Here is a 15,632-nt window from a genome sequence, read left to right on the forward strand (position 1 = left end):
CTGAAATCTCAAGTGTATCCTGCATGAGCATCAGGGTCCTCTGTAGGTGTCTCTTCTCCTTCGCTTCTGAATTCAGGGACTAAAGAGTCCCTTACCCTGTCACAACCACGTTGCCGGTGCTGTGTTCTCACAGGACTGAAGGAGCATGGAAACTCCACAGGTCTGTGCTGGCCACTGGTCTGCTTTCATATGTAATCTTGGTGCATTTTTTTTTATTTCAGGGAAAACTCGATGCCTTGTGGGTCCTGCTAAGGAAAGGATATGACCGCGTGTCCGTGATGCGTCCACAGCCAGGAGACACGGTAGGACTCAGAAATGGTGTCACACACACAGTCATTGTCTGTCTCCCTCTGTGTTTGTAGAGCTAGAATAACTCCAGGTAAACAAATCCAGCTATTATCTCATGCGGTGACAAATCAGATACTAGTTTGTCAAATTATGGGTTTTACAAGAAGTTGACTTTTGACTTGCTTTTCTGAAAAGGATTTTGTCAGAACTAGGTTGGGTTAGCTTCCTAGGACCCGAACTTAAGTTATAGGTACGGTAAGTGAATAAAGGGGGGCTGGTTCTGATGTTGGGCCATCGCGGGAGAGAGGCCTGCTGCTCCTCACCACCCTGGGCAGTGGCCACAAACAGGACGCCAGAGCCACAAGATGGGGCAAGGGAACAGGGACCACAGAAGAGTCCCCCATCTTCCAGCAGCAGGTGTTGGGCCCAAATGGTCCAAAATCATAGGAATACTTTCTGTCCTGGTAAGGATTTGTCCCAAAAGTGTCCAGACCAAGCTTAGAGCATCTCCAACTAAGAGGAGTTAGAAGGGAGGAGCCAGCAGAGACCTGAGAAACCATCTGCCCGTGTCTTCGTTTCGTAAAGGAGGGAACGGAGGAGCTGAATCACTTGCCCTGTTCAGATCGTAGCAACACTGGAAACAACCTCAGTTCTGCTGAAAACACATCATTGCCATGTCTTCTTGTAAGAGACGGTCTCTCCTCCATAAGTTTAACAGAGCAAAAGCTTGGGACCTAATTCTCCCTCAACTATCAGCAGCCTGCATCTTCTATTTCTTCTCAAGGAATCAGGCACATTCACCCAAAAGCACAATGAAGTGTCTGACTCAGCACTCCTTTCAAATCTGGTGGAGCTGGGCTTGAATCTCCCTTCCTTTCTGGCTGGAAGTTAACTCCCGGCAAGTCACTTAACCTCTCTGAACTTCATCTTTACAACATAGATGATGATAACTACTTCATAGTGCGATTGTTTGCAGAAGGTAATGTTTGTAAAGCATTTTGGCCAACACTGAACACATAGTCATTTAATATGATTATTTACTTTATGTTTTTCTACTATCCGTGGACGGTTGGTGCAAAAATTCAAACCAAATTGCAACCAATGTGTATCAAATATGCCCATATATTTGCCATGTCCACCCTTCAGCCTTACACAACCAATAAAACATGAGAGCAGAACCTGTTAGGCAGGTTCCTCTCCTTCGCACCTGGTGACAATGGATGGTGTGTGGCTGAGGGGATATGGTCTAAAGGGTCATAGTTTGTGCAAGCTACTGCCCAATTCGCTGTTCCTGCTCTAGGTTGTGGCCGGGATGGCAGGCAAGTGTGGCATGAAAGAAACCAAGTCATAGAAATACTTGGCCTCCTTGACCCTTGTGGCATATGAAATTTGTATTTTGTCTAAGAAGATCAACAAAAACACACTGCTAGAGCAAACTACAGTATGAGCCTAGGTCACAAACTTGACATTCAGGGTGGTATTTGGCCTTATAAGCTATACATCTGGTTTCTGTGGAAAATTAAAAAATCTTTAGCATGCATGAGACTCATCTAACAGATTAAGAAAAAAAACAGTAAGCAATGTACACTCAGGGTCAGAAGTGCTATCTTTTGTGACAGAACATGCTGGTACAAGTCCATTTCAGAGCAACTGAAAAACATCTCCACTGAGCAGTCTGGCCAAAACAAATTCATAAACTGGGTCAACCTGAGAAGTGGGAGGGTTTGGGAAAAGGAGGGATGGAAAGATATATTATCATATGTAAGATATAAGAACCAACTTGGGGGGGCAGGGGGGAGGCTGATAGACTAAATCCAGCAACAATGACTTTTCTCTAATGCATCACACCTAAATTGAATCACTTATTTACAACTTTTGAATGAAAGTTTGTATTAACATGTGAAGATATTCTGTGTGCTTTTAAAAAACACAATACCACCTTGAATTTTCATTATCCAATCACATGAAACAATAGATTTGAAGTCCAGGAGGTCAAAGAATTAGGACACCGTTGACCCAGGTCTGCCACGAAATTATTATGGTTGTCCAACCTACTTTCAGGTGGGCTTTCTTTATAGCACCCCTGCTAAAATTTTAAGACACACAGGAGAAATAGATGCAGAGAATTGTGTCGCTATAGTTATGACAATGGCCACAAACATCTTGATGTACATGCAGAGTTACACAAGATAGGTCACAGATTAGCTACGAACAAGAATTCAAAGTTGCCCTGTGGCAACTCAGAGGCGAATTCCAGGGAAGGGAGAACTATATCGTAGCTCTGTCTATATGCTTTTTCTGTTTTGTTTTGCTTTACCTTAAGAAACTGTCAACAAACCTACATTACTTACATGGTGATGACTCTTGAGAATTCCTCAGCACTGATTTATGGGACTGACCACATTTTCCATAAACTCGAAATGACTGCATCCAGGCATGTGCTCATGAACAAGAGTCACAGGTTCTGGATTTAAAACAAAAACAAAAACAAAAATCACCTAATTACATTCTCAGTTTATTTCTAAATTCTTTCAAATGCACATAGACCTCACAGAAACCTGGCAATTCTTCCTTCTCAGTTCCTGTTTCCCCCTCTCCCCCCATTAACCCACCCCAACCCCACAGATGCAGACTCCGTTTGCCCAACAAAGCTTTGAGGCTGCTGAAAGGGCTGAGCACCTACAGGACCCACCGCAGAGCAGATGGCTGGGGGAGGCCTGAGCACAGAGCCACACCCTTTCCTGGGATGGGTGCCCACCTCCTCAGAGCTGTCCAAACCCCAGGTCAGGGAAAACATGAATGGGACCACAGCGGGAGACCTGAATGTTTTCTGTCCACCACCACCCATCTTGCTCTTTCTGCCTGGGGTGGGCTCACAATCCTGTTTCTCCTTAGAGCCCATCAGGAAGTCCTGGGCCAACATACAAGTAAAAGAGGAAGTGCCAGAAGAAACCACTTAACTAGCAAACCAGCAACACATCTGATCCTAAAATTCAAAGAGTGCACTAAGCATATGGTATCCTTTGCTTAAACCATCCCTCACAACATGCCTCCAGTTCTTCGCCACCGCTGTGCTCTTTCTACAGCACAGATCTCAACATGCCATTCCAAGGCTTCAGATTTGCAAAGATGAGGAAAAAGCACAGAATCCTTAGCTTGAGTTAGAAAGGCCTCCCTTTCCATTTCATCTGCTACTTACCCCAGGTTCCCTCATCACTCCATATCGGTCCTGGTCTCCTGGAATTGCTCACCATTCCCTAAACATGTTTCTGAGTCTCGGTGCCTTTACATATTCTAATTTCTCTGCTGGAAACGCCTTTCCCATCATCTCTGCCCAATAAACCATCACCTTGGCAATACTCTCATTGTCCCCTGTAAACACAAAGAGTTGCTGTTCAGACCCAGGCTGTACAGGGGCATTGCCAATGCAGAGTGCATTTGAAGACGAAGCAAAGTGTGGAAATTAGAGCCTGTGGACTGTGAACATTTTCCAGGGTGGCCCCCAAACCTTCCTACACACCCGGGCCACTCTTCAGATTCAGAAGATGTGCTCACCTTTCAAGGACAAATGGCAGCAGGGGTTGAGAATGTTTATCTGAGAAAGACTGAAAGGCACCCTCAGAGCTTTTAACTTGGTCATTTCTTAGTCATCACATTATGTGTCCCATTTGGTAACCCTGTTTTTTAAATCACTTAACCATATGCAAGGAATTATCTTTCCTTGTCACCACATATTCTGGTAAAATATCATTTTCATGACCATGTCATTTTCTATTGTCTATCTGTGACATAATAATTCAGCCTGTCTTCTCTTTTTTGGACATTTATTTCTAAATGTTTATTGTATAAATGAAGCTCTAATCAGTAACCTTGTTGTCGAGTAATGTGCACATTCATGAATGTTTCCTTAGAATAAGTGTCCAAAACAAGACAGCACGCAGAACTTTAAAGCTTTGATAATATTGCCAGGTTGCCCTCCTGAAACATGGGTTAACCCTCATGTCCACATCTATCAAATGCCCATCTCCCCAGATGTTCACCAATATTATTAAATTTAGCTATTTGATAGGTGCTAATTTAATTTGCACCTAATTTATCATTGAGGTGGAATAATTCTTTAAATGTTTATTTTCTCTTTTGTCGATTGAATATACATACCCTTGGCCCATTTTTTATTAGATATTTTAGAATTGATTTTTATATGTTCATTCGCTTAATCCATCTTTGCACATATATTACTCAACTAGAGGCCCAGTGCATAAATTCATGCACGGGTGGGGTCCATTGCCCTGGCCAGTGATTGGGGCTGACAGGGCCGGCCAGCTGGGGAGAGGGACTGCAGGAAGTTGACTGGCCTTGGGAGGTTGGCTGTGGGAGTTCACTGACCACCAGGGGCAGCTCCTGCATTGAGCGTCTGCCCCATGGTGGTCAGTGCACATCATAGCTACTGGCCAGTCATCTGGTTGTCCAGTCATAACGATCGCTTAGGCTTTTATATATATAGAATGTTTTGAGAACTTACTATGTGTCAGACCTTGTGTCATACATTAAGTATACGATGCTTACCTTAGGAAAGTTAAAGTCTAACATTATATAGAAAGCCAATTTTTCCTAGTTTGTCATTTACATTTTAACTTTTAAAAAATATTTTTAAGTTATCTATAATTTCATAGTCTAATCTATTGACACGATTGGGGAATAACTGGCCTAACTTAAATCTAAATATTAAGCCTCAACTAGTTGCAGAGACATCCTTTCAACTGCAGACAGTTCGGTTCCTGGGTTACTAATTACAAATGCAGAAACATAAGGAACTTTCCAACCCGTGGAATCCAGTGATTCTCCACCAGGTTGCAGGGTGTGGTCACCTGGGAGCTTTAAAGCACTGATGCCAGGGCCCCACCCCAAAAGTTCTATTAAATTTGTCTGAGATGCTGTCTGGACATTGGGGGTTTTAAAACCTTCCCAGGTGATTCTAATGGGCAGCCAGGGGTGGGAAGCAATGATCTGGTCCAATTCCTTGTTTTTCATCCAGGGCAGCATCTTCTCTTCTGGAAATAATTTGAAGGCAACTCCCCATACTCTTTAGAAACCCTATGCTTCCCAAACAGAAGGGAAATGGGTGATTACAATCTCCATGTACTTTCAAGTCCCTCTCCTATCAAGAAGGTGGTTAACATAGCTTCTGGCTGCTGTATTATTGCTGCTCCCTGGGTAAAGAGGATGGAAATGAGAACATATAAGTCTGTCTTGTAGGTCTTTTCAGTCAATATATTGACCAGTTCAAACGCTCTCCGAGCATTTTTACCCCAACTCAAACCCCACTTCCCATCATGAGCTCTGGGAGAAAGCCACTGGGGTTGGATGTCTTCTTTGTTTTCCGCTCCTGGTCTCTCTCAGATCTGGAACCGGGAGACTGGTACATTCCATCACTATCAGCACAAACAAAATCCTAAGGCACACTGAGCTTGTTTTGCAAGGCTGGGCCTCCTTGCAATCAGAAGAGACCCAGGAAACACACACATGAGTGAATGTAAACAATGTTTGAAGCTCGTCTGAAGCACAGAGGTTGTGAAATCCTCTCCCAGAGCTCAGCCCCAGGGCTACTGCCTTCTGCGCAGCTGCTTCCAATAAGGGAGCTTCCAGTCACATGGGTACCAAGTCCTCCTACTGTCGCAGAAGTGATCTGGGCAAATTATCTCCAGGAGGAGAGAGAATCCTCAGCCTGGTCCTTCGAAAGCAGATGAGACTTCTGTCACATAAGTGGACTCAGAGAAAGAGTCCTCTGTTTCTCTCTTTCTCTTTTCTTCCTCCACATTCTCTGCATTAGCCCTTTCTCCTTCCTCCTCGACTTTGGATGCCTTGCCTCAGACAACTTTCATCAAACATCTATTGTGCTCCCACTAAGAGCCCATCACTGGGCTGGGCACTAAGGACACCAATGAAAATAGGACTTAATTTTGGCTTCCTGAAGCTTGGTGTATGATCTGGAAGAGAAGCAGGTTGTTATAGAAGCACAAATCCACTCACAATAACTTTGAGAATAACTATGACCTCCATGGTACAGAGCAGACACTGAGGCTCAGGGGAGGTTACTAACATTCTCAAGGACACATACTGGTAAGGGGTGTAGCTGAAGCTTGAATTCAGGACTCTGAGACTTGAAAGTGCACACTAGAGATTCCTTAAGTCCTTCGGGAATTCAATAAATAACGTGTTGAGCATTTTACTATGAACCTAGTACCCTGTTGATACTGGATGCTCACGGATTAATTAGCTGTGCCCCTGCCCTGGAGAAGCAGGAATAAATGGGCAAGTCCCCAAGTACAACCTCGTGTGAAAAGCCACGGTGGAGCTGAGTATGTGAGATGTTGGCGATACGCACAGGAAGGGCATGTCACCAGCCTTGGCTTCTAGAAGTGACGCTGAAACCAGAAAAGAGTTGTGGAAGGAGGATATTCTCGTGAGAGGGAAGATTGAGCAAGGATCCAGAGTGGGCCTGTGGCTCCTTTAGGGAGACACAGGAATGATGTGTAGGAGACAGACTGAGGCAGTGAGAGGAGGGAGTATGGAGAGGAGGCAGCATGGGGAGCTGGTCACTGGAGCCCACTCTAGGACAGTGGAGAATTACTGCAAGTGCTTTAAGTAGGAGTGTGTCAGATGTGTGTTTTAGAAAAGTCACTCTGACTGCAGTGTGGAGATCGTGGCAACAAGAGATGGTGGCAGCCTGAATGGAAGCAGTGGTGGGCAAGGAAGAAAGAGTCTGGATTCAAGAGATGTTGAGGAGACAGAATGAGTGGATGTGGAGGATGAGTGAGAGGGAGGTGTTGAAGAGGAGCTCCAGGGTTTGGCCTAAGGAACTCACCTGGCTGTGACACTATTCACCAAGATGAGGGCACAGGAAGAAGACAGCTCTGGGAGGGAAGATGAGGAAGTAGCTTTTTAACTTAGCAAGTTTGAGGTACCTGTGGGGCATCTGAGCAGAGATGGCCAGGAGCAGGGCTAGGCTGAGGCAAGGGAGGCATCTAAGGCACACACTTGGAGGAGGCCTTCTCTCTCAGGATCATGCACGTGCAGGGTGGGCACCTGCAGGCACCTGAGAGTGAGCGCCTCCTTAGAGGCCGTTTGCTCTGGTGAGAGTCCCGAGTTAGAGGAAGATTTCGGAGTCATTACCATGGCAGGCAAGACCACTGTGACTAGATGGGAAACCAGAGAGAGTGTGTACAGAAAGAAGAGAAATAGGCTAAGTGCTGAACCCCCAGGTCACATCCTCTAAGTTAGGGTGGGAAAAGAAAAAGGGAAACAAGGAGGAAACATAGGAGGAACAGCCTGAGAAAGAGATGTGACAGGAGAGTCTGGAGTCCTGGAAACCGAGAGAAGATGAAACATCACGGAGGAGGTGGGGTCAACAGTATCAACTGATGGAAAATTTAGCTGCAAACTGACACCGGTCCTTTATTAGACTAGTAGTTAGAAGGTCATGGCAACCTTGGTGACTGAGGTTCACCAAGTAGAATGATGGGGGCAGGAGAGAAGCTTAGAAGAGAATGGGAGGTAGTGGAGTTGAAAAGGGCTCTTTGTTTTTTAAAATAGGGACTTGAGCAGGATCAAGCACCCATGATAGAGGCCCAGGAGAGGAAGAGGAAGAGAAGGCTCATTGATGGAGTGCAGGAGCCCTGCAGAGAAGGGCTTAGAGGACCTAGAAGCCAAAAGTGTCACTCTTCCTTAGTGGCATGGGTGTCAGAACCCAAAATGGGCTCTCAGGTATGGGTGAGAGGGCAGGAAGCTGGGAAACCTATTTCTGTCTTTCCCGTGAGGAGGCTGGCAGAGTGGGGCAGATGGGAGTAGAGCTCCAAAGGAGAAAGGATGAGGAGGAGACCAGTCACATCTTTGGAATCCCATGGCTCCTCTGTGTCAGCATTTTCTTTAGGTTTAGGTGGATTTCTCTGTTTCATGCAAGAAATGTGGGTAATTCAGGATGCAATATTATAAGCAGTTCACTTCAAAATTCTACCACAAAGAGAACCACCTATCAGGTTCCTTGAATATATTGCTACTAGAGGCCTAGTGCATGGATTCGTGCACTGGTGGGGTCCCTCAGCCTGGTTTGCAGGGATCGGGCTGAAACCAGCAGTCCAACATCCCCCGAGGGGTCCCAGATTGCAAGAGAGCACAGGCCAGACTGAGGGACACCATCAGTGCACGAATCTGTGCACTGGGCCTCTAGTATGCATATAAGATCTTTGGTTAATCTCTTCCCACCCACCACCCTCCCCCCTTCCCTCTGAGATTCATCAGTCTGTTCCATGTTTCCGTGCCTGTGCATTGAGCGTCTTCCCCCTAGTGGCATTCTACCTAGGAGAGGGGTGCCTTTTCCTGGTTCGCACAAAGGTACCACATGGGTTAGCAATGGTCTCATCATTTGAAAACGGAAAGCAGCTCCCCCCAAGGATTGCTTTAGATACGTTTGAAAATACTGCTCAATCAGTCCAAAGAGTTCTCTCAATTTTATCATCCCTGTAACAATTTTCTCACCATTTCTTATAGTCACCAAGAAAGCATTTTCTTAGTTAATGGAGTTTTTATCTTTATTACCTTTTTTCTTTACCCAGTTTTGATCATACTGCATATCACTTACTGTCTAATTCTTTCATTTAATTTAATAGTATAAACATAAGGAGGAAATAATTTTAAGTCACTTTTTGTTTACTAGGCAATTAAAATAATTAAAACCAGTTGTGTGTGTGTGTGTGTGTGTGTGTGTGTGTGTGTGTGTAAGAAATGAACATTCACATTTGAACTGCTCATTTGTGAAACAACATCCACCTGTTCTAAGTACTAGCACGTCAGCTTCCCAACACCACCAAACAATGTGGTGCCAAGTGATCATTTGAGCATCCAGAATACATGAAGCTGGTTGACATTCCATAGGAACTAGACCCACCAGAGATAAGAATTCAGGAAGCACATTTTTCCCTGGCCAGTGTGACTCAATTGGTTAAGCATCGTCCTGTGCACTGAGAGGTTGCCAGTTCGATTCTGAGCAGGACACATGCCCGGGTTGTGGGCTCCATCCCCAGTAAGGGGCATGCACGAGGCAGCTCATCAATGTTTCTATCTCCTTCTCCCTTCCTCTCTCTCTAAAAAAAAATAAAAATAAAAATCAATAAAAACATATTTAAATCAGTGGTGACTAAAAGAACCAAGTTATCCACAAATTGAAGTCTTTATGTGAAGATCAGTCTTTCCTTCCACAATAGACAGTAAGCTTTATATTGACTTTTTACATTGAGGAACCAGAGATCTTCAAAGTGTCTATTAGTATCTGATACCAGGTTATAATTCCCAAAAAAATTTGCTGGCCACTGTCTCCTGACCTTTTATAAATGTTTGTCAGAGTAGGTCATTTTTTTAAGGGGGAAAAAAAAAGCAAATTGTAGGAAATGTTCCTAGAGGGTGTGATGTATTTTGGCACAGCACCTTCTTGGATGTTTGAATTCCCAGTAGAATTTATTTGGTTCTCACCCTTGGAAACCTTTCCTCCACTATCTCATTGGAGAGTGAAATGAGTTTTTAGAATTCTTGGCTTATTTTCCTGAACTCAAAAAAAAAATAAAAAGTTTAAGGCATCCTCTGTTCACAGCAAAAACCAAACTGTACCCAAAACCTGCCAAGTTAATTTTCTTCAGAGAAGCCAAATCTAAAGTTGATGATGCAAAATATACCATCTTAAGATTTTTTTATTGCACCAACTTCTTTCCCCCTCAGTAGGAGGTCTCTTTAAATGAATAAATGTGGAGGCAATTGATGTGGTTGAGGGCTCTCCCTCTTCCTTCCCTCCCTCTGCCTTCGAATCCTTCACACGCATACACATTCACACACTCATCATTATCTTCATCATCGTCGTCGTCATTTTATAGTCGTCGTCATTTTATAGTTTTTCTTTGGACTTACACCTTTGAATTGCTTCATCTCTCAAACAGCTGCAGCAACAGAAGGTCAAATCTTAGTACCAAACTGCAAATAGCAAACAGAGGAGAAATAGAGGCTGAATGAGACGGAGTTGGGTAATAAAGACACCCCTGTTCAGATTCACTTACCTCATTTTTTCCTTCCAAACAGAATCAGGATTGAAGTAGGCTTGGTTCTAGGGTAAAATTCACCCAAGTTCATAACATATTGAGAAGTTTGCTCCTTTGTTCAAATGTGGTGTTTATGTCTAGCCACTTGGCTGCAGTGGGCCTGTCCTCCAGCTGAGAGCATTGAGAAAGACCATCTCTAGGGACAGTCCATGACTCTGGGATAGGACTCAATTGAGAATCACCCTTCCCCAGGCTGGCAGGAAGTTCTTTTCTGGCCTGAAAGTGTTTGGTTGAATCATAGATAGCAAAATCTGACCTAGGAAATAGCCTTCCAGAATTCACAGTGTGGAAAAGAGCCAGCCTGCTATAGACCATCTATATGTCCCCCTATCTTCCCTCAGCATCTCCATGACCATCCCACCTCACCCTGACATTCAGTGTCAGGAATGGATTGGTATTTCCACATAATTCCAGTCCCTTCATTTTACAGGTAAGGAAATTGAAGTCTAGAAAGGTGATGGGGAGACTTGTAAGTACTTCCTACTACATTTTCTCCTTTGTTCCCCATCACCACCTTATACTCTTTCTGCATGTTAGGAATACGAGACTAAAATAATAAGGTCCCTGTTTTGTTCAAGGTCACAAAGGAAATTAGTAGAACTGGCAAGACCAAAACCCACCAGCCCTACACTGCCTGGCTCTCCTTGAGTCCTATCCCCAGGCCAGGAGAAGAGGGTGGGCATTGTGAAGGGGCTTGATCTCTCAAGGAGAAGGTAGGACCATACCCAACTTTGGAAGGCAGAGTTAGTTCCTGCCACCCAACCACCTCCGTTTCTGTCCTCCTACCTGCTTGTACCTCCCAGCATCTTTGCATTTTCATACCCTGCCCAAGATGACATCATCACTGACACCCTCCCATTCTGGCCTGGCCTCCTGCACAGTGTGCTGTGCTCTCAAATTACCTCATGTGTTTTTTATCTCCCTGATTCCACTTTTCACTCTCTTCCCCTTAATTGCCAACAATGTGTCTAGGACAAGGTATACCCTAACTTTCAAAAAATAGGTTTTAGCTCCTACTCTACAGCAGGCACCCGCTAGGCAGGCAGTAGGGGTTTAGCATGAATGAGGCAAGGTCCTGGACCTGGTGGACATACGTTGGAGCACTCAGAAAGGTGCTAAATTGCAACTCGATGTGATGAGTGGCGTGGGGGGAGGAATTTGGGGTTCCCTGGGTACATAGAGCAAGATTTAACCCAGACTAGGGGATCAGGGAAGACTTCCAAAAAGAAGAGATCGTTTGGCTGAGACCTGGAGAATGAGCTCTGGGGGTGAAGTGAGGAAAGGCCTTCTGGTGGGAAGGAAGGGCAGGTGTGAGGGAGATGGGAGAGGAAGTGAAGCAGAAGGCCCAGGCGGACAGTGGAGAGAGGGCGGGGAGCGCATCGACACACCACCTTCTCACTCTGCCTTCTCCAATCTTTTGTCTACTCACAGCCTTCATCCTTCCCGTACTCCGAAGTCCCACTTCCTCCTAGGCCCTCCCCTAACCCCTGCTCACCATCCAGCCCCTCCTTCTTTCTGTGCTTACCGCTATTGCCACAAAGTTTAGCACCATTTTAGTTTAGAGTCAATACTGACTTTTCACTCCATGAACAAGCTGTAAGTGACTTGAAGAAAGGGACCATCCCTCATACATTCTTGCCTTCACTCACAGCACTGAAGACATGGCTTCATTTGTTTCCTTGTCCCAGGAATTATCACTTCTTCTGCAACTCCCAGGTGGTCTCGTCTGCTTGTGAACTTTTATAATGTTCCCTTCATTGGCAACCGCATGTTAGTAGTGGGCAAAGATGTCTCAACAAACCTGCCACTTAGTAACAAGAGAACGCGCAAAGTCTTCCAGGGGCATCTCTAGGTAAAATGAGGCTGATTAAGAGTTATCAACGTGCTAAACATTTATTTCAATTGCTATTTATACTTTTATCTTTGCCATTTATTAATGACTTTGACTTTTTTTAAAAAATTGTTTGAAAATAGAAAGTGTAATAGAAAAACAACTGTCTAAGACTTTACTAGTCTCACTTTACAAATTCATCCTTACGGCATTTGTTTAATATTTTAGTGTTTTTCCATCTTTTCTTTTTGGCTAATAGCATCAAGAGCAAAGTGCTCAGAACCCACAGTGATGGCAGAGTTAGCTTTGGGCGTGTTCACTCCTCTAGCCTTCAACACCTCTGCATTCCTGTGTTTCCCCCCAACATCTGGATTGAGTTGAATGGTGTGGCCCTAACAGCTGGCACATCTAGGCATTGGCCTCCACCCGTGGCATAGCGACTTTTCAAGGACTCTGTGGCTCTGACTTGAATACAAGCTCTAAATGGGAGTAAATCTTGTGTGAGCTTTTCCATATTCAGTACTGCTCACTAAAGGTGATTTGTAATGGGAAACTCTTAAATGTCACAGAGCCTGGAAAATTGTACATCATAACAGACATCCATTCCCCTTAGTGGTATAACTAACAACAATGGACCCACTGCAAAGTCCACCGTGGAAGCATCCCTCTGGTGTGCGAGACAGACAGTGTTCCCCTTTTTTCTCTTCCTAGGAAGGGAAGGAGTTTTGACCAAGCAAGGTTGGGTGTCTTAGGCATGGAGGTAGAGAGAAAATGGAAGGAGAGTGTTTTTCCTTTGGTGGTGGGAGCAAGCTTACCAGAGGTCATGAGGCCATTGCCTCAAGGCCCCACCACATTTACAGGCCTACAAGATGCCATGTGGTCCTCCAGATATGGCCAAGGTAACTTGTGCTTATAGACAATAAGCACCTCTCCAAACCAAGAATAAGTGCACGGGAACTCCCCATAGCCCATGGGCCCCACAGCAGCCCATCAGCTGCCTGCTTGTTCGGCACTAGATCCAACCTTGGCCTAAGGTTGCAAATATGCTTGCTAATGGGTCAAAACAGAATCACCTGGCATTAAGCCAACAACCCGCATGTCTACATCCACACTAGGCCACTCATAAGCAACATGGAGGGACACTTCCAAAGATTTCCCCTACCTTTGTGAAAACTCCAGTGTCATTCAACCGCCATGCCATGCCTTCAAATTGCTCTAGACTCTCATGCTGGAATGAATGTTCTGCCCCTGAGTGTCATCCACAGGCAGGCTCTGATGTCTGCCCTTTATAAAACTCATCCAATTCATGCTCAAAACCTCCCAGACTAGGTAATATATTTATGTGCCCAAAAAAAGAACAATAATTTTGGGGTAAATTGACTCTGTAATAATTTTTCTGCTCTCTCTGAATAACGTGTTTAGTACTAGTCCATTTTCAAGTTTGATTTTTATGTTATGGCAACAAATTTATCATTGAAATTCTCTGGCTTTGTAAACCATGGAACAAACTGTCCCTCCCTAAAGAAACACAGATTCCTGTAAATCTTCCCTCGAAACAGCAGGGATAGAGAAGGTCCTATCCTCTGTTCCTACTTTCCCCTCACTTTGCCCAGTCAAAACATCATCATGGTGATTTTAAATGCATAATCTCCCTATCACTTCCAGAAAATAGATAGATGATAGATAGATACATAGATAGATAGATAGATAGATGATAGAAGCAATTTCAAATAGTTTTACACGTCCTTGAAAGTCCATGAGATGAAAAAAGTACTTTTGTGATAGGAGTTTAAATTAAAGTCTTAAAAGAACTTCCTCTTAGCCCTAACCGGTTTGGCTCAGTGGATAGAGCGTCGGCCTGCAGACTGAAGGGTCCCAGGTTTGATTTCGGTCAAGGGCATGTACCTTGGTTGCGGGCACATCCCCGGTGTAGGGTGTGTGCAGGAGGCAGCTGATTGATGTTTCTCTCTCACCAATGTTTCTGACTCTTTATCCCTCTCCCTTCCTCTCTGAAAAAAATCAATAAAATATATATTTTTTAAAAAGAACTTTCTCTTGGGCTCTTCAGTGGCCAATAGAAGAGTCAACCAGGGCTTTCCTCCATGTATAGAATAACAAACTCTAGGCAAGTTGGTGGGATTACAGATGGAGTCACATTTTTTTAAATTACTTTTGGCCTCTTCTTTTTTTACTCTCAAAAGTACCAAAAGATGATTTTATATGTTGAACACCTCAAAAGTAAAGCCTACACTTTCCAGTAACGCAGCCTCTAGCCACAGGTGAGTCTGGAGCATTTGAAATGTGCTGGCTAGAAATGTCATGTGCTGTAAGTACAAAATACACTGTGGGTTTTCAAACATGTAGTATGAAGGAACAGATGTGAAATATCTTTTTAGTAATGTTTATATTAGGTACATGTTGAAATATTGTGGATACATTGGGTTAAATTAGACATATGATTAAAATTAATTTCACCCATTTCTTTTTACATTTACAAATGTGGCTACTAGAAAACTGAAAATCACCCAGGTGGTTACATTTCTATTAGACTGTGCTGGCCACTGTGGGAAGAGGGACAGTATGATTTTATTCAGGCCCTGAGTCCTCCAACAATTTTTATTTTGTGGACACAATGAAAATTTCAGAAATTATGGGTCTCTGTACTCTTTTCTGGTTTTCTATTAGGTCAGCTATGACTTTGCCTTTCTGGGTCAATTCTGATCAGAAACTTTGTTTTCTTAGCTAGAAGTCGTGCATGCTATAGATGATTATTAAAAGTTAGAGAGTGGCCCTGGCCATTTTTCTCAGTGGTTAGAGCTTTGGCCCATGGAACGAAGTGTTGCAGGTTTGTCCCTGCCAAAGGCATGTACCTTGGTTGCAGGTTCAATCCCCGGCCCCTGTTGGGACACTTTCGGGAAACAATCAATCAATGTGTCTGTGTCTCCCTCATATCAATGTTTCTCTCTCTCTCTCCCTCTCTCTCTTTCTCTCATTCTCTCTTCTCTCTCACTCTCTCTCTCTCTCTCTCTTCCTCACCCCTCCTCCTTCCCTTTCACTCTCTCTAAAATTCAATGGAAAAAATATCCTCAGGTAAGGATTAAAAAAAAGTTAGGGAATGGATGCCAATTCAGTTTAAGGAGCAAATTACTTAGAAGACTCTGCACCAGCCTTCCTTGCTGGTTTACTGTTTTTCTAATCCTGCCGATTATATTATTGTTTGCTTCACCTACTTATATACCGTGCCTCCAGGAGAGCAGAAAATATCACAATTTTTGAGCCTCCAGAAGATTATGTAAATCAGGCAATCAGAAAAGAAACATTGTCAGATGGATCTCTTAACTCTCTATGACCTGTTAACTGACCCCCACCCA

At 44.0% G+C, this 15,632-nt stretch overlaps 1 protein-coding gene across 1 annotated transcript in view; it reads left to right on the forward strand.

Moving 5' to 3' along the window:
• The window catches only part of ANTXR1 (ANTXR cell adhesion molecule 1), a 215,106-nt gene that overhangs the window by 167,505 nt on the left and 31,969 nt on the right, over positions 1-15,632 (forward strand). Inside the window, exon 17 of the mRNA XM_079792527.1 lies at positions 222-302. Coding sequence (XP_079648653.1) covers positions 222-302 — 81 coding nt within the window. The remainder of the gene's footprint in view (positions 1-221; positions 303-15,632) is intronic.

Source organism: Cnephaeus nilssonii, assembly GCF_951640355.1.
Source record: "Cnephaeus nilssonii genome assembly, chromosome: 15".
NCBI lineage: Eukaryota > Metazoa > Chordata > Mammalia > Chiroptera > Vespertilionidae > Cnephaeus > Cnephaeus nilssonii.